Here is a 20,154-nt window from a genome sequence, read left to right as displayed (position 1 = left end):
ATATTTCGAGGTGTCACATACTGTTTGGCCCAATCTAACTTATAACACCCTCAACACAACATCTAAATATATAGTTTTTTCTGAAGCCATTGTGAAATTTACCGTATAATACATAGTTTCTTGACTTCAGTACATACATGTTGAATGTATTTTTTATAAAAACTATTGTATTTAGATATGAAATTGATTCTGAGATTTATAGTGGAATTTTATGTAGAATATTTCTTCTTTTGATACTTTTTGCCTTAATTTTTATACCCTACAACACTATATGTTGGGGTATTATAAGTTTGATTGAGCCAAAAATTATGTAACACCTCGAAATATTGGTTTCCCACATAGGAAAGTATATATGGATCTTCCTATCTCGCCGAGCTGAGTCGATCTAGCTATATATGTCCGTCCGTCTGTCCGTCTGTCCATGTTAATTTGTAATCACTCTACAGGTCGCAATTATGGCCCGATATAGGTCCCGCTAGAGCCAGAATATAACTTATTTCTTTTAGCATAATATTTAGGGATTGAAATGGATCAAAAACTGAAAAATTTCCTGATTTTACAGTTGATCTACAGGACGCAATTACGGACCATTCGAAACGGAAGTTAGCATGGGGCTAGAGCTTGAGGCTGGGCAGAAGCCTTCCAATTTTGGTGTTCTTCGGGTAATATTTAGTGGGTGAAATAGACCATAACATTCCTGTTAAATAAAAGTCAAATTTTCCATTAAACCGTGAATATTAATAATCCCGGTGAAATCACAAATAGGCGAACAGGTCAATTCTGACCGTAACGTAGATGCCGATAGTAAATATATCGGATATATATAGCGAAATATATACAATGTATATATACAAAGGAAGGGGATGTTAGCTAGAATGCTTATATCTCAAGAATGGCTGGACCGATTTTGACAAATTTTGTCAATTCAGAAGGCCCTCTTGGCATAAAAGAAAAAAATCTATAAAAATCGCATAAAGAGATTCCAATAATGATTTTTATATAGTTTTTGTATTATTTTGTGACATTTTTTTTTCACTTTTTATCGCATGCGATTTTTTTCAATTTGACTTATAATATTGAAATAAGTTATATTCTGACTTTTGTAATATTTTTTTCACCTTACAACACAGGTTGGTATTATATGCAGATTACAATTATCGTCCGATCCTCACGAAAAGGGTATGGTTAGGCTCAGAAGGTATACGCCTATTGTTTTGAAAGTTGCCCGCAACATATTTAGGGGTTGAAATAGACAAACAACTAAAAATGTTCCTGATTTTGCAGCCGGTACAAGGGTCACAAATAGAAACCAAAGGACACGAAATCTCGCATGAAGTTAGAGTTTTGAACAGCGGGTAGAATGACTTTTAGATTTTTTTTTAGAATTTTTGTGTGAAAAAATACCAACATACCTTCTGAAATACACAAAAAGCGAACTTCTGGCTTTTTTATGCTGATTTCATTGACGAATATAGCCAAATATCGTAAAAAAGCAACTCATATAGATGAGTCTAAATTTGGAGATACAGATAGGTCTTTTGCTTTTTGAGATGATCGCAAAATAGTTGGGGGTTCAATGAACCAAAAACAGAAATAATTTCCTGATCACACAATTGAAGCTAATCGATACGCCTGAGAAGAGAGTTAAGAACGGGGAAGGATTCTAGCATTTTGGATGACCATTGGATTGTATTTAGCTGTAAAATGGATTACAACAACTAACAGCTAGACTGAGTGCGTAAACAGTGGGCAAATATCCCGTGTCAAAATATCTGGGTAGTGCTCCGTGACATAATTTCAAATTTCTAACATGTTGTAGTGTTGTAGGGTATCACATGGTCGGCCCCGCACGACTATAGTTTTTGCTTACTTGTTTAACTCTGGATCTCTTTGTACAGACTCCGATTCAAAACATTTGGAAATAGACGATCTAAGAGTGTCCATCCATATGTATGTCTACCTGCCAAGTTTAATGTGCCGTCTCAGCGTTCAGATTCAATAACCCGTCTTCCTACAGCAACACTATAACAGGTGTATGAATTTGAATGTAATGTAGATGTTGTCGCCAAGAAACCCCATCGCTATGAAGACAACTGGAAAAAGATTTGCTAGTAGAGCTTGAGCTGAACTTGGATGGTTTCTGGTTTTTAATTCGCATATGTAATACCTTCGAAATAATTAATACTTTCAAAATAACTGCCCCACCATAATCCACATCAAATATGTCTGATAAGCAGCTTAACCAACGGTGAAACGCATATCACATAATAGTGTGTGTGTGATTGTTTATCTCTGACTTTCCTTTTCACTGTAAAATTCAGATCATTGAGCTAATCTCAAAATAGAAACAAACAAAAAATATGATTGTTGGCTTTTTAGCTTTAAAATATATTTCTTATTATATTTTGGATAACAACGAAAATACATCTCGACTTAACTAACTCAATATTCTTTCGGTTTCATAATTACCAACGTTTTCCTTTTGTCTACAGAATCAATCAAATACGATTATTTTTGTTTATAGTACATCTTTAGCATTTATTGCACTGTGTTCATCTACCATACCATACATACGTATTGTTATTGTAAAGGATCAAAATACTATATACCTACCTACATTGAAATAAATGTTGTTTTCTTTCATTTTTCTGCTTTTCAGACAACCGACATTTCAAACACACACCCTACTCTCATGACTTAATTTTCTTTTTTTAACATTCGAACTTAACTTTTTCATGTAAATCGATACTCAATTATAATTAACTCCACTGCTAACACACAAGCTATGTTATTACACAAATAAATCCACATACATATATATTTATGTGTTCAAATATTTATGAACAAATACTTATGTATTGTATGCATTTCACAAGCAACAGCAACCATATAAATATTTACTCATGTATACTTAAAGAAAGAATTTGTTTGGTTACATTCTCACACACATGTAGACCTTTAAATCACCACAAATATCCTGAAAAAAAAAACAGTTGAAATACCTCCTCCCTCCAGCATAGTTTATTCAATGCCTCGTTTTTTTTTTTCAAATTTAACAAATAACCATTCATTCATTCTTTCACTCAACCATTTCGTTTGGCTTCTGGTCGGTGGTTCGATCGGCCGTTTGGTCTATCGACCCTTGACACATTAACATACATACATCGATTTAATTGAGAACTTTTACTTTCACTTTTATTTATTGTGAAAGTTTTCATGATTGTGGTGTGAACTGAAAAATCTACGCTGAGTGCATAAGTTTTTATTTATTTTGAAAAACTCTAACAAAGTGCACTACTGGTGCTCCATAAAATGCATCATTAATCACGGCATGTAAGAGAGAGAGAGAGAGAAACAATGAAAATAAATGGTTTGTTCAAAACAATTTCAAAGGCGGTTAATATGAGTGCTTAACACCAATACTGATTGGTGCAAAAGAAAGCTCTCGGGAAAGCATCATAGGCGGTCGGAGCCGACAATAGGTGTGTACAATAACCCAACAATTAGCACAAATTCTAACAACTTTTTTCACTTATTCCTTACTTACTATTACTCCTTACTATAGCCAGGGGAGAGTTAGTTCCATTACTGAGAATTTTCAAATTCTTACTGGGAAGATTTTCTCAGTAAAATTATCCGGTATTAACAGTAAACTCAACTGTTTTTTGTGATATGAAAATGAGTTTACGATAGTGTAATTATGTTAATTATTATAACTTTCGTCATAACATAAAGGTCAGTTGTCATTCCGTTTGCAACACCTCGATATATAAATTTTAAGCCTCTCAAAGTATATATATTCTTGATCAGCGAAAAATTCTATCGATTCATTTCGTATGTCTGTGTGTCTGTGGAAATCACTCCAGCTTCCGAACGAAATGATGAAGATTGATAACATTTTTCGCAGATGTGTGTTAGGCAGGACTATTAATATTTAAAATGAGCTATATAGGTCGACATTTTGGTATAGGCTCCATATAACTGTACCGGCAGATTTATGTTTTTGTTTTTTGGTTTTTAAGTCACAAATTTAACTTCGTATAGGTTTCATATAACGAGATGTCCTTATATTCGGTATTTTGATGATTTTAGCGATATTATCCACCGGAGTTGTTTAAAATTTCATATTTTTGAAATTCTTAATGAGTACTTCAGTCTATAACAGAAAATTGCATGTGCAGGTCCTAGTCTTTATATAGCCTCGATATTATGGTACCCCACTATATTCGGTATTTTTATGATTTTAGCGACACTATTCGCCAGAATTGTTTCATATTTCAAAATTGAATTTCCTAATGGGTACTACCATTTGTGACAGAAAATTGTAACGGTACCTCTTCCCTACCTATAATCGATATTTAGTTGATTTTAGCGGCATTATTCACCGGAATTGTTTCATGTTTCATTTCATTTGAATATCGTAATGGCCTATGATAAAAATTGCATATACCCCAATATAAGTATGCAATAAGAGGCCCCAAAATAAGTAACTTCATAAATTCGGTATTTTTATACCCTCCACCTTGAAAAGGAGGGTATATTAACTTTGTCATTCCCTTTGCAACATCCCTAAATATTCGTCGTAGACCCCATAAAGTATATATATATATTCATAATCAGCATACAATTCTAATTCGATTTAACGATGTCCGTCCGTCTGTCCGCCTGCCTGTTGAAATCACGATATAGCCCACATTGTTTGACATAGAGCTTCAAACTTTAGCAGAACAATTTGTATTGTGTCTAGGATTGTTGGAATTGAAAATGAGATATGTCGGTCCACGTTTTGATATATTCCCTATATAACGGTACCTTCCAATATTCGGTATTTTGATGAATTTTGTCACATTTTTTCACGGATTGGTCTAAAAATTGGTATTTATAGTTCGTAATGGGTTCTAGCTCCGCTGACGGAACATTGCATGGATAAGTCCTCGATTTGGTATAGCCCCCATATAAATGTACCTCCCGATATTCGGCATATTAATGGTTTTTGCCAAATTTCTTCGCGGATTTGTCTAGAAATTGGTATTTGTTGATATTAATGGGTTCTAGCTCTTTTGGCGAAACACTGTATATATAGGTCCACGTTTTGGTATAGCCTCAATATAACGGTACCTCCCGATATTCGGTATTTTGATGATTTGGTATTTGTAGGTCATAATGGGTCCTAGTTCGTGTGACAAAACATTGTATGTATAGGTCCAGGCTTTGGTATAGCTCCCCTATAATGGTACCTCCCTATATTCGGTATTTGGATGATTTTTGCACATTTTTTCACCGATTTGTCTAGAAATCGGTATTTGATGGCGAAACATTGTATGTATGATCCACACATTTTAAGTGTTTGAGAAAATCGTAAAATTGAACTTCCATAGCTTGGAAGTAAATGTTTGTCAATCTAGTTCATAGTTAATTCACCAGTTCCTAAACGTATGAGTGATTTCATACGTTTCATATATTTTTTGTCACTCATACGCTGAGTTTTCATACAAACGAGACCACCGGACTAGATAAGGAACTATGTAGGTCGTTCGATCGAACTAGATTGGCATAACTCTACTTGGAAGTACAAACTTCTTTGACGAATACAGACGGCCGAAATTTTAATATCCTCCACCATATCGAAAAAAAATTAAAAAATTTCAAAAAAAATTCCGAAAATTACTACTTATACGAAGTCGTGAACCTTTATAAGAATTTTTTGTCATAGGCTGTAGTGCTCCTTACGAACTTCAAATACGAAATTTGTTACAATTAAGGTAAATAATGTCGCAAAAATCATGAAAATACGGAGTATTGGGAGATACCGAAGACGTGGACCTGCACAGGCAATTTTCTGTCTTAGGTTGTAGTACCCATTAGGATCTTCCAGTAGGAAATTTGAAATAATTTTAACAAATAATGTTGCTCATATCATCAAAATACTGAATGTCGGGAGGTACCGTTATATGGGGGCTATACGGAGACGTGGACCTGCACAGGCAATTTTCTGTCTTAGGCTGTAGTACCCATGAGGATCTTCCAGTAGAAAATTTGAAACAATTCCGGTAAATAATGTTGCTCATATCATCAAAATACCAAATATCTGGAGGTACAGTTATATGGGGGCTATACGGAGACTTGGACCTGTATACAAACATTTTTGGAATAGGCTGTAGTATCCATTAGGATCTTCCAGTACGAAATTTGAAACGATTCCGGTGAAGCATGTTGCTGAAATCATCAAAATACCGAATATAAGGAGGTACCGTTATATGGTGGTTATACGAGAACTTGGACCTGCATACAAAATTTTTTACCATAGGCTGTAGTTCCCATTACGAACTTCAAATACGAAATTTTAAATAATTCCGGCAAATAATGTCGCTAACATCATGAAAATACCGAATATCGGGAGGTACATGACATGATTTATTTACGAAATTTACCTGCCACTGGTAAAGAAAGCGTGATTATAACAGACGGACAGACAGACAGATCGTCTTAGAATTTTTCGCTGATCCAGAATATATATACTTTGTAGGGTAAATTATCAATATTTAGAGGAATTACAAACGGAATGACAAAGTTAATATACCCGACATAGAATGGTGAGGGGTAAAAAAAATTTAAAATGATAAAGGCAGTCTTTGTCAGACTTACAAACATCACATTCAACGTCTTGTTTCGAAGGTGACTTCCGCTGTCCCATCTTTTGATGTACCACATGTCGGTTAAGTCTAGAGTATGTCTTCTCCCCTAGAATTTATTTAGGGCCTTTCTAAAGAGGTTAACTGCTGCTGAATATTTCCTAAAGAGATTCCCTAACGCAGCTCTGCTAAAGGATTTTCGACAGGATTTTACTTTTCTTCTTTGGAGGATTTGTATTCTTCAATTTTTTGGAGAATAGTGTGACATAGTGTGTCGCACCTTGATTTATTTATAGAAACTGTCATCATATTGTAATTTTCTTCTAAAATGTTTTATATCTTCCAGTTATTCCTTAAGGATAATGAGCAAGATTTTTTCTTCTAAATATTCAAGAGACAATGTTTCTTTTATGTCTCACTGTAATACTCCTTGTATAATTTCTCACCAAAAAAAGAATCCAAACCTCATTCAGCGTCATAACATTTGTTTACTCCACATTTCATGTTCATTCAAAATTAATTAACTGGCATTTTTACGACAAATCGAGCATACATAAATTCATTAACATATAAACAACAAAAACAACCCACTAGATTTTTCCACGTGGACACTGCTACCATTGAATTGCTGAAAGTGAATTTCAATTAAGTTTTTATTTAACAAATAAACAAAATCAAAAACACCAATCACAAAAACCAAATATTCTGTTGCAACACCTGCCCTGCAGTAACAAAATAAAAAAACCTTACATACAGTAAACAAAACAACTTGTTTTTATTAATTTGTTTTTTTTTATTATTTAAAAACATTGCATCTCTACCCTCAACACGAAACAGTAAATATAAAACTCAATTTTATACCTTGTATTATGTTTATGTTCCACACAACATGTATTGTTGCGAAATTAAATTTGATACTCTTACTTTTTTTTAGAATTTCAATTAACTAAATTAAAATCGGTTGCAAAAAGAAAACTATAGAACAAATGTTAAATAAAATATATTATTAGTATAGAAAAAATAATAATACAAAAACATACTGAAACGAAATGAAATGAAAAGTAATGGTGTGAGACGAATGATACTTAGAAACCGACACAAAAAAATAGTAATAAAATCAAATTATAGCTAAATTAAAAATTATAAAAAAAAAGATGTCTACATATACATGCATATGTGTGAAATGATTGTTTTCTTTATTAGAAACGGGAAATAACCACCGAATAGTACAATGCTGGAATCAAATGAAACAAGGTAAGTTGCATGGCTAAAAAATTGAGTAAGTAGTAATATTTAGTTGGCAAAAATTGCTAAATAGCTATGCATGGTTGCGATATTTTCAAACTAATGCCTAAAACTATGTAGTGAATCAAAAAAAAAAAAAAAGAAAAATGTGCAACTGTTAATGGTAAATATAATTTTTATCCTCATGGAAATGATTAAGAAAATTTTCAAAAAAAAATTGAAACAGAATATCTCTACTCATAAATATTCCCAAAAAAGGTTGATAGCCATAGAAGCCATGTAATCCTTTGCAGGACTATTAGAATGAAATTTAATGGGAGCTATATCTAAATCTAAACCGATGTTGATATGAAATTTGGAAAAAGTTTTTCTAGAATGTATATGATATTTTGTTCCGAACATCATTGGTATGAGTGCACATTACGCCTTTGAGATATTTAAATTTCAAATCGGATATATCATGAACCATTGCCAAATCTGAATTTTCCCCAAAATTCATATACTTACATATGAACGAAATTTTTTGTCAAAGGCTGTAGCATGGTACAATGAAATAAAAGTAACCTCATTTCAAATTAGCATTCCCAACTCTACATTTTCTGTAATTTACCTTGCCAATTTTCAATGCATAAAAAACAGTTGCCATCTCTGATTTTGTGAGTATACAATGAATTTATGAATGAAAATTTTGACAATGAGATGTTGTCAAAGGTATTATTTTGAAAAAATTGTAAACATATGAAAACATGACTTTACCTTCTTAGTTCTACCATGGGCTGTAGTGACCATTTCGAACTTTAAATACAAATACATTTGTTACAATTCCGATGAATAATGTCGCTAAAATCATGAAAGTACCGAGTATCGGGAGGTACCGTCATAAGGGGGACTATACAAAGACGTGGACCTGCATACGAATTTTTTTGCCATAGTTTGTAGAACCCATTAAGATCTTCCAATACAAAATTTGAAACAGTTCCAGTGAATAATGTCGCTAAAATCATGAAAATACCGAATATCGGGACGTATTGTTATATGGGCGATATCCGAAAACGTGAACCTGCATATGAAATGTTTTGTCGTAAGCTGTAGTATCCATTACAAACTTCAAATACCAAATTTGAAACAATTCCGGTGAATAATGTCGCTAAAATCATGAAAATACCGAATATCGGGAGATACCGTTATATGGGGATATACGAAGACATGGACCTGCACAGATAATTTTCTGTCTTAGGCTGTAGTATTCATTACTAACTTCAAATACCAAATTCGAAATAATTCCGGTGAATAATGTCTCTAAAATCATCAAAATACCGAATATAGGGAGGTACCGTAATATTGGGTGTATGCGAAGACATGGACTGCACAGACAATTTCCTGTCATGGGCTGTAGTGCACATTACGAACTTCAAATACCAAATTTGAAATTTTTCTGGTGAATAATGTCGCTTAAATCGGCAAAATATGTGACATCGGTAGGTACCATTATATGGGGGCTATGCCAAAGTGGACCTACATGACCTATTTTCAATACCAAAAGTCTGCAGGCATAATACACATTTGAATAAAATTTTAACAACCTACCATCGTCGTTCGAAGCTAGAGTGATTTCCACAGACGGACGGACATCGGTAAATCGACATTTTTTATTCTGATCAAGAATATATATACTTTGTGAAGTCTAAAATGTATATTTCGAGGTGTTACAAACGGAATGACAAACATAATGTACCCTACATACTATGTTGGATTGTATAAGAAACAGGCTAACAACATGTGCTTCTTTGGAAATGTTAGAGACAGAGGATTACAAAACGCACAGATAAAAAAGGTTCTAATACATCCCAATAGAGCCTCTCAATGTTTTTAGACCCATAATTTAGGAAATACTGGTCTTAAAGCGTTAAATCGCATGACCTCTCCCGAACTTGAAATAAAATGTTCACGGAACTGGCCTCTCAATAAGTCCTTTCTTGCGCATGCCATATTGCATCCAGCACCGTCTTATATTGGGGGCTATACGAAGACGTGGATCTGTTCAGAAAATTCGGTCTTAAATCTATATGTACAGGTTTATTGGGGCTATTACAATACGTGGTGTAACCCATTTTCAATACCAAAAATCTGATACAAAATTTTATCAACGAACATGAAAATTTTTGAAAAAGAAATGGAAAGGAGTTAAAGTGGAATTTTTTGAAATCTGGAATTGGAAAAAACTTTGGTTTGTAGCATTTTTCGTTTTCTAGAATATGGCAATTCATATTGTAGTTATATTGAAATTCTGGACGCTCCAATTTTGATTATTATAAATGTAATTTAGATTATTAAAAATCTTTACCTTTTCGAATAAAAAATGAATTTATGAACTGACCTGTGCATCACCATGTAAAGTCTAGAACATTAATTCCGACGCTTAAATGCATTTGTTTTTTTAACATTTTTACTTTTTTGGGGAGGAAAAAAACTTAAGATCTATACCCCCAAGGTGAGCTATTTCTTATGGTTATTTAACTCTATAAATTTAGGTTTCGTTGCATTTCACATCATCATTAGACTTTCAAAGTTAAAAACAAATGACAATATATATTAAACTTATAATTTAAAAAAAGAGTTGATAACTTAGTATTCCTTCTAAAAGTATCTTTCTATAATTGCACCACATAATTTATTCTACACACGTTCTTAAAATGTTCACATTTGTTCCGTTTAAAAACCATTAATAACTTATTTGTCTTTTACAGGAATCTCTTTTATAAACTTGTTTTAATGATGCTGCTTAAAATTTAATTTATAAGTTCAAAATGTATATAATAGATAAAAAACTAATGAAATATAAGCTATATTTTTGTCAAGCAATTAAATAAACAATAATAAAATAAAAAATGAAAACAAGTTATTTTATTTAAAATTTTCAGAGGTAAATAGTGAGAATTTAATTATTTACACAAAATCCCTTCAGTAGACCTAACAATTTTGTTGCATTTCAATCATTTTTTTAATTCATATCTATATTGTTTTGGAACGACCCATGACGCATCATAATTCGCCGACCATTTAATAACTAACAATACCTTTTTTAATATTCCCCAAATTAATAAAACAAAAAGCTTTTTCTATATATGTATACCAATTAACATAATTGTATTTGTTGTTTGTTTTTTCTTAATTTATTTTTTGTTTAATATAAAATCATTAAAACTAGTTGCCATTCATGTTTACTGTTACTGGAAAGTAATGGGAGGAATTGTTGTTCGTCGTAGTTGTAGTTGGCGGCTTAAAATTAGGCGGCAAATTGCCAGAATACTTTTTACGACGCGCCTCTTCCCATTCAGCGGGATGAGCCTTTTTTCGATGATTATGCATATTGCCATTTGAGTTGAATGTTTTCGGACACCACGGACAGGAATAGAGCGGTGTGCCAGTATGGGTACTCATGTGCGCCTGCAAATGGAAAACAAAAGGGAATACTGCTTTAAAAACATGCGAATATGTAGTTATAAGTCTAAATTGAAACAACGCTGCTAAATAATTCTTAAATCATTCAAATCTCACTATTTGCAACAACTCCAACCGTACAAAAGCAGTTTGGTGAGAATTTTCCAGAAAAATGTTATTCCTGATAGAATTCAAACGTGATAGTGTGATGTCTTTATATTTAGCAGGAAAACCACAAGTGGCTATCGTTGGAGCACTCCAGCATTTAAATGTCAATAAATCTTTTGTGTCTCGTACCATCGCTCGTTACCGTGACCAGAAGAAAACAGCGACATCAGCAGAAATGGTTCGAAAAGTAAAGAAGCGACTTGATCGAAACCCGCGTCACAGTGGACGAAAAATGGCTCGTGAGCTGAACATATCGCAATATTCCATTCGGCAAATATTGAAAAATGAGCTCGGGGTAAAGCCATTGAAATACCAGAAAGTGCAAGAACTTACGACCCAACTGAAAGAAAATAGTCTCAAAAGTGCTAAAGAGTTGCTTCACTTGGCCGAAAGTGGCGAACTGCCAAAATTGGTTTTTTCCGATGAGAAAACATTCGTTGGCCAGCAGTTTGTAAACAAACAAAATGCCAATAAGGTCAACTGAAAATGTGCACCTTCGGTTGGCCACCAGAACTCAAGCGCCATATTAACAGACCGTGGCATCAGAATAAATGCCGAATATTATCGCGAAATGGCCACCAAAATCTCCGGATACCAATCCGTTGGATTATTGTGTCTGTAGTATTTTGGAAAGCAAGGTTGGCACTAAAATATACCAAAGTTTCGATCACATCAAGCAAGCGCTTCGCCGGGAATGGGTCAAAATACCGCAGAGCAACATTATTATACAATTTGATGCTATTTCCGAAATGTTTGCTTTCATTCAAACAAAATAAAAAAAAAATATGTAAAAATTGTGGCGTTTGACTTTGTTGCAGTTGCGTTGGCTTAAATATTTTTACCCTACAATACTATGTGTTGGGGGTATTATAAGTTTGATTGGGCCAACAATTATGTAACACCACGAAATATTGGTTTCCCACATAGGAAAGTATATATGAATTTTCCTATCTCGCCGAGCTGAGTCGATATAGCTATGTATGTCCGTCCGTCCGCCCGTCCGTCTGTCCATGTTAATTTGTAATCACTTTACAGGTCGCAATTATGGCCCGAATCTTCACGAAATTTAGAATGGAAGTGGGGCTAGGGTCAGAATAGAACCCTATTTCTCTTGGAGATGATCGCATAATATTTAGGGGTTGAAATGGACCAAAAACTGAAAAAATTCCTGATTTTGTAGTTGCTCTACAGGTCGCAATTATAGACCAATCGAAGCGGAAGTTAGCATGGGACTAGAGCATAGGGTTGGGCAGAAGCCTTTCAATTTTGATGGTCATCGGGTAATATTTAGTGGGTGAAATAGGCCACAACATTTGTGTTAAATAAAAGTCAAATTTTCCATTAGACCGCGAATATTTTTAATACCTGCGAAATCAGAAATAGACGAACCGGTCATTTCTGACCATTACGTAGAGGCCGACAGTAAATATATCGGATATATATAGCGAAATATATACAATGTGTATATACAAAGGAAGGGGGATGTTAGCTAGAATGCTTATATCTCAAGAATGGCTGGACCGATTTTGACAAATTTTGTCAATTCAGAATGCCCCCTTGACATAAAATTATAAAATCTAATAAAATCGGAGAAAAATATACCAATAATGATGATAATATAGATTTTTTAGTATTTTGTGAAATTTTTTTATTTTTTCATATTTTTTATCGCATGCGATTTTTTCAATTTGACTTATAAAATTTTCTAATATTTTTTCATTTTACGACACAGGTTGGGGATATTTTATAAGGATTGCAAATATCGTCCGATCACAAGGGTAGGGTTGGGCTCAAAAGGGCTAGGCCTATTGTTTTCAAAGATGCCCGCAATATATTTAGGGGTTGAAATGGACCAACAACTAAAAATGTTCCTGATTTTGAATCCGTTATAAAGGTCACAAATAGAAACCAGAGGACACCAAATCTCGCATGAAGTTAGAGTTTAGGACGGAGGGTGGAATGGACCACTTTTTGGTGTGAAAAAAATACCAGCATTAACTACAGGCGATATCCGAAATACACAAAGGCGAACTTCTGGTTTTTTATGTGATAGCTGTGATAATTGTTATTGATATCTCGAACGATAAACAACCCAATAAATATTTCAATAAATAGAACAGTGTTGGCTTGTGTGTTTGGGATACCATAGTATTTTGTTATTGCAAAATGGTCAGGCTTAATCCCTTTATTGTTGTTTTTATAAAAACAACGTTTGTTTATTGGTGGAGAACGATGGTAATGTTTACCAGGGGGTAAAAGGAAGGGAATACCTAAGTTTTGGAAAGACCCACCAATCCTCATCAGTTCCCTTGTTTTATGTCTGGGATATTCTCATCAGAAGATATTTAAAAAAATAACTTCTATGACAAAAAAAAAACATCGTAAGCTCAATAGAAGAGGAACCAAAGAATTAAACTAAAATTCTTTTGGATAGTCTTCTAAATCTTACAACCGCACTTATAAACATTTACATCTTTCTCCACTTGTTTCAATAATATTTTTGAAGGCTTCCTCAAATCCAAATATTTTGTCGTTACAATGTGGAATATACCGGCGAATTTTTGGGATATTCAAAATATTTTATATGCATTGACTTTCTCCTTTGGTTTGATGTTGAAGATTTTTCAAGCTAGTCGCTACACTGGTATGATTTCATTTTAATTTATTTCTTTAAAAATCATTCCTCCAATTTGCGTACCTACCTTTAAATTATCCGATCGTTTAAATGCCTTCTCACACATTGTACACTTGAAATCGTAGCCCATTTCGTGTGTACAGCGTATGTGTTTTTTCAAAGCTCTCATATTAGGTGATACTTTCGAGCATATATGACAGGTGTAATCCCGTTTGCCACCTGGCGGATGCTGTAAATCTCTGTGGCGTTTTAAATTAAGTGGTCCAGCCAATATTAGACCACAATCATCACACTTAACCGTTGCCGTGGGTGTTGCTGTTTTAGTTTCACTTATGTTCTCATGCTTTTCCATGTGCCGCTTAAAAGAATTCGAATCGGGCATAGTTTGACCACAAACCTCACACACCTTGGCGTAGATGTTTAAGTGGACCACCCTATGATGTTGTGTCAAAACATATTCATTGCCAAAGCTAAGGGAAAAAGTTAAATTAAAAATTGTAAATTTTCACACACATTACGCTTACTTACAATTTACCACACTCACTGCAAGGATACTTTTTCTCCTGCTGCGGCAAATGTGTCAGTTTATGTCTCTCCAATTTAGATTTTTGTACAAATTTCTTATCGCAAACATCACAACAAAATTTCTTCTCTTCGTGCAGTTTCATGTGGGCCCACAAACAACGTCTTTGTGTTAAAACCTTACCACATTCTTTGCACTTAAAATACTCGGGATTTAAATGGAAATTAATGTGATCCACTAGTAAACTACGATCATAGAATTTCATTTCACAACATGTTACAAAGCCGCGTTCATTGTGCTCTTTACTGTAATGTTTACAGAGCAGAGGGAATGTGTCGAAGGGCAAATGGCATTTGTTGCATGTTATTTTATAGTGTTGTTGCAAAAATTTATCATGTTCTAAGCGATTGGTTTTGGGCTGATAGTACGATTTCCTAGTCGCTGAATTTGATTTCACCTCAGACGATGATTTTTTGCGTCCTCGTCGACGTGGCTGCAATGGATCGGGATCAACACTGCCATCATCGGATTCAAGGCTTACTTCAGATTTAGCTTTCGCTGGAGATTTTTTTGTTCTATGTATCAGTGGCAAGTCGTCATCGCTGTCACTTTCTTCACTCTCATCACTGTTACCACTATAATCATCCATGAATTCTCTATCATCATCTGATTGGGTTTGTGATTTGGGATCTTTTTCATTGTCACTATCAATTTTTGGAATAATTGCCGTTTCCTCATTTTCTTGTTTTATAACTATGGCAACATCCAGTGTTTGTCCAATTACTATTTCCGGTTCGAGCAGATTTTCCAAGAGCAAGTCTTTTGGCTTACTCTCTTCTTCCAATGGATCGATTTCCGCTTTTAAAAGCGATTTATAATCATTGTGGGCCTCCTCGATGCGAGTATAAAAATTATGAAATCCATTTAATTCTTGCCAGCAAGTTGGACAAAGGCATGATTGAGGAGTAATGGTGTCCTGGAAAGAGGTAAGTTAGTTAAAAACAGTGATACTTTACATGTGAAGTAAATAACACTTACAATAGGCCATAGATGTTTATCGATTAACTTTTTAATAGCTAGGTCTTCCCATTGGGCCGAATCGACCAGTATGCAGTCAGACTCAACTGCATCTTTTGTGGTTTTCAAACAGAGTAAACATTCCACCATTTTTAATCATTAATCGCACTGGGTTGGAGTTGTACAATAATGGAAATATGTACACAATTGTGTTTTTCTTTTGGGTTCGCCTACAAATGTTTCTTATCCAAATCGAGACATTGCAGAATATAGGTGTCTAATTGATTATGAGGATGGTGAAACTGAAAAGAAAAATACAATTGAATGGGGTTCATTTTAATAATGAATAACAAATGGAACATCTATGAAATTAAGGAAAAAGCCTTTCTTTCATAAGCAATGTTTGTTACAAACTCCATAGTTATTTTATTAAATTTTATCATCCTATCATTTTCCATAGGCTAAAGTAAGATTTAGACCACCCCGCAGATGTTTGAAAATATTCAATTATGAAGCTCCTTGGGCCGTTATGAAGCTCCTTGGACCTTATCTCGGGATTTATAGGAAATATATGTCGCCCAAAGTCCTTATATTATTTCATAGCATCTATGACTGACTGAGGCAATATATGATTATAAATGTAAAGATCCAGGACATACAGAAGGAAAAATGTATTATTGAACCTTAGAATCTTAAGGAAACGATGACATATTAGCATGGTTGTTCTCATACTATGAAAAGAAGGTAAGGTTATTTGGCTTACAAGAACATTGGGGACCCAGCAATAGTACCTACATCTTTAATAGCATTTACTATGTTTTGAAAACCATCTCTTTCATTCACGTTTTCTGAAAGACTTTAGGAGTTTAGCTTCTAATTTATTGTCAACATTTTCCAACTCTTCCGTCCAAAGATTTTCACGGAATTTCAGAATTATATTCTACTATCCATTTTTCGGACATTGTTCATTCACACAAGGAAAACAGTTCTTTATACGTCCTTCAATTCCATTCCATAGATTCTCCCCGTAACTTCGCCAAAAAAATGACCAAATGCACAAATAAAACTCATTACTCCTGTTATTATTGGTCTTCCATGATTGCTCCACACTGTGACTCTTTTATGCATAACTTTAATTACCGTTTAAATGCTTTTAATGTTTATATATTGTAAAATTAAGAAAATATAAACAAATCAATCACACGAATATTTTTAACACCTACAAAAATTGAAATCGTTCCAAAGAGTAAAACAATAGGACAAAATATAGTGCGATAAAAAATAACCTGAAAACAAAATGACAGAGAATATTATTTGTTTACGAATGAGTGAAGTGCATAATGCCGAGAAGCAATGTAATGGGGGTTTCATAAAAATGGAGCCGTGGAACTAGTACCTAATAACTGCGTTTAAAGAGTTGCCAACCACTTTCCACTTCAAACATGAACTATTTCTTTTGGTGTTTGGAATGGAATATATTAGCAATTTTTGCAAATGCCGATATAGAGGAATGAATTGAATTGTCAGAAGTTTTTATAAATAAGTATTTTTGGAGCGATAATTATGGAGACATTTGATGGTTGGCAACGTAAATGTAAAAAAAAAACATTGGACCAATACAGTACATTTGTACAGTACAGCAAATCAATTTTCAAGAAAATGAATAAAAAACAGAGTAATTTAAATAATTATAAAAAATGCCATTTTTTCAAATTTTTAGTTTCAAAGCATTCGCCCATTCACATCTGTCCGTAATCACCCCTATCTTAATAAAATACAAAACGACATTACCGTAACGCACCACTAACTCGTTGTTAGTTGATTTATGAAACAGCTGTTTTACAGTTCATGTGCATTTGTTTTTGTTTACATTCTTCTTCACTTAAGTTCTCAAGCAGAGAGCGAGATGTTCCTTAGACGTTTTTCCACGCTAGTCCTGAGGCGATACTCCACAGCCAAGACACCAAAAGAATGGGTAAAAGACAAAGATATAGCTGTCACGGCGCTAAGACCGAAAAAGGCGAAATCTGATCGAATATACCAGGTAATGCCGGCATGATTAATTAGTTGCACAACACAACTGATCTAATCGTGGAACTCTTAATTACAGCATCAAAACTTTTCCGATATAAAAATGATACGGACAGTGGGTGGTAAAGGCGGCGATGGGTGCATATCCTTTCTCCAATTATGGTGTAACGAAAGGGCCGGACCAGATGGTGGAGATGGCGGCAACGGTGGTCACATAATTTTTGAGGCATCTTCTAATGTCTCAAATCTATATCACATATCGAATAAAATCTATGGTGATGAAGGACAAAAAGGTACCGACAAGAATTGTCATGGCAAAAATGCCAAACACACTATCGTAAAAGTCCCCATTGGCACAATTATTCGCAATGAGAAAGGGGAAATTATTGGAGATCTTAGTCGCGAAGGAATGATGTTCATCGCCGCACGAGGTGGTGCCGGTGGCAAGGGCAATGCTTTCTTTGCTAGTGAAAAACAGAATGCACCAAAAATATGTGAACACGGTCCACCGGGGGAAGATGTTAGCTACATATTGGAAATGCGTTGTATAGCAGATATTGGCATCATAGGCTTTCCTAATGCCGGCAAGAGTACACTATTGAATGCCATTAGTAGAGCTCGGCCCAAAGTGGCTCCATATGCCTTTACGACATTGCGACCTAACATTGGTATGATACAATATGCAGATAATTTTCAATTGGCAGTGGCTGATCTTCCTGGCATCATAGAAGATGCCCATCGTAACAAAGGTTTGGGATTGCAATTCTTAAAACACGCAGAACATTGTACAGCATTAATGTTTCTATTGGATGCCAGTGCCCAGGAACCATGGGTACAATACGAAACATTGTTGTATGAAATGAGTCAATTTAGCAAAAAATTGGCATCTTATCCAAAGATAGTTGTAGCAAATAAAGTTGATGTGCCCGAAGCAAAGGAAAACCTCCTGGAATTGAGAGAGAAAATCAATATGCCTGTTATTGGCATCAGTGCCAAAGTTGGTACAAATCTAAAAGAGTTGTTAAAGGCAATGCGAATAATTCATGATGAAAGAAAGGCTGTAGTTAATGAATAAAGTTTAATTTATAGAAAAAGAGAGTGTGTTGCATTTTTTTCCTTTGTTTTTATTTGTTATGAGGGGATAAGGATGCAAAGGTTCCATTAAAAATAAATAGTAGATCTCTTTTGGAAAAACTTGGGCCAAAATAATGGGATTTACAATTTTACACTCAGTGTAATATATTCATTTAAAATACAATAAAGTTTGAAGTGAGGAACTTACTTCAAAGTACATTCAAGTGTTCAATCGTTTTTTATACCCTACCCCACATAGTGGTAAGGGTATTATGTCTTTGTGCCTCTTCATAGAATCACTTTCTGAGTCGATTTATGCATGTCAGTCCGTCCACAAAATGCAAGTCGTATTTTTTATCCGAATGAGATAAATTGGTGACAATCGGATCAGTTTTAGATATAACACCCATATATCTTCAACCAGTTTCTGGTTAATTATGCTTCAAATGGCTTATATAAGTGTAAATGACCTGTATTTTATTACATCCTACCGAATTCAGTCTAGAAGCAAATAAGTCAAATTTGGAGAAACCCGTTTCAGCCATAGCTATAGCTTCCGTATATATGTTTCCTTTGATTTTGAGTTTTAAGTCCCTCACAAACGTAATATGCATTCCACAACAATGAGCAAATTTTGTCAAGATCGGTTCATATTTGGATATAGCTCCCATATATATCCTCAACAGATATCGGGTTAATTGTGCACCAAATAGCCAATATGAGTCCAAATTATCTGCATTTTGGCATATCCGACGAAATTTAGTTACTATGAAGGCTCGTTTGAAGGGAGTAACCATGGTACAACAAAAAGGTAAGGTAGAGCTACCAGCTGATTACACTTTTTTCTAATGATATTTTTTTATTATTCTAATGATATTAACCAGATTTACTAATGGTACAATAAAGAGGTAGAACAGCATCGTAAAACTAGAGAAATACAGCCCTAAGGCTATGCCCGCCTCCTGTCAGAATTACTAAAATTATATGCAACATAATTATATTTGATATTATTTGTTTATTTTTAAAATGAGTCAAATAGCGCAAAAAATTAATAAAATGTATAGATGTTGCCTCACAAAAAATATCCTAAGTTTTCAATCTTTCAATTCCATGGTAAATTTGGTTAATATCATTAATGTGCGCCCCGCAAACTAAGTTTCTTCCAATCATTGTTTTTAAAAACATATTGTTTTTATTTTTCTAAACAGTAAATACATACAAAAAAATGGGCATACGTCGGGCACACTTAGGAAAAAATCGTAATCAGCTGGTATGGAATTGAAAGATTGAACACTTGGGATCATATTTTTTAAGGGAACATCCTGACATTTAATTCATCTTTCGCGCTATGTGACTTATTTGAAAAATAAATAAATAATATCGAATAA

The 20,154-nt window shown here is 34.1% G+C and overlaps 3 protein-coding genes across 5 annotated transcripts in view; 2 read left to right on the top strand and 1 right to left on the bottom strand.

The window, feature by feature from the left end:
• LOC101901649 (gamma-1-syntrophin) overlaps window positions 1-10,738 on the top strand; it is a 214,727-nt gene extending 203,989 nt beyond the window's left edge. Inside the window, exon 10 of the mRNA XM_059120023.1 lies at window positions 10,625-10,738. Coding sequence (XP_058976006.1) covers window positions 10,625-10,639 — 15 coding nt within the window. The 3' untranslated portion in view covers window positions 10,640-10,738. The remainder of the gene's footprint in view (window positions 1-10,624) is intronic.
• Window positions 10,739-10,991: 253 nt separating this feature from the next.
• On the bottom strand, window positions 10,992-16,897 carry LOC101901817 (transcription factor grauzone). Of its 3 annotated transcripts, none has more exons than XM_005188602.4 (5): window positions 16,802-16,897; window positions 15,683-15,963; window positions 14,650-15,620; window positions 14,189-14,591; window positions 10,992-11,324 (listed from the first exon to the last, which is right to left on the bottom strand). In XM_005188602.4, exons 2-5 carry the CDS (start codon window positions 15,809-15,811, stop codon window positions 11,082-11,084), a joined length of 1,746 nt encoding a protein of 581 aa, XP_005188659.1. In that variant the 5' UTR covers window positions 15,812-15,963; window positions 16,802-16,897; the 3' UTR covers window positions 10,992-11,081. The 3 variants fall into 3 exon arrangements, with proteins under 3 accessions (XP_005188659.1, XP_058976004.1, XP_011294609.1); XM_059120021.1 differs by having other exon boundaries at window positions 15,683-15,938; XM_011296307.3 differs by having other exon boundaries at window positions 16,736-16,873.
• Window positions 16,898-17,516: 619 nt separating this feature from the next.
• LOC101887358 (mitochondrial ribosome-associated GTPase 2) lies at window positions 17,517-18,790 on the top strand. The gene is made up of 2 exons (XM_005188603.4): window positions 17,517-17,705; window positions 17,772-18,790. The coding sequence occupies exons 1-2, from the start codon at window positions 17,568-17,570 to the stop codon at window positions 18,765-18,767; spliced, it is 1,134 nt and encodes a 377-aa protein (XP_005188660.1). The 5' UTR covers window positions 17,517-17,567; the 3' UTR covers window positions 18,768-18,790.
• Window positions 18,791-20,154: the final 1,364 nt, after the last annotated feature.

This window comes from Musca domestica, unplaced genomic scaffold (assembly GCF_030504385.1).
Source record: "Musca domestica strain aabys unplaced genomic scaffold, Musca_domestica.polishedcontigs.V.1.1 16, whole genome shotgun sequence".
NCBI lineage: Eukaryota > Metazoa > Arthropoda > Insecta > Diptera > Muscidae > Musca > Musca domestica.
The sequence above is the reverse complement of the archived record's forward strand: the minus strand, read 5'-3'. Positions and strand labels throughout refer to the sequence as shown.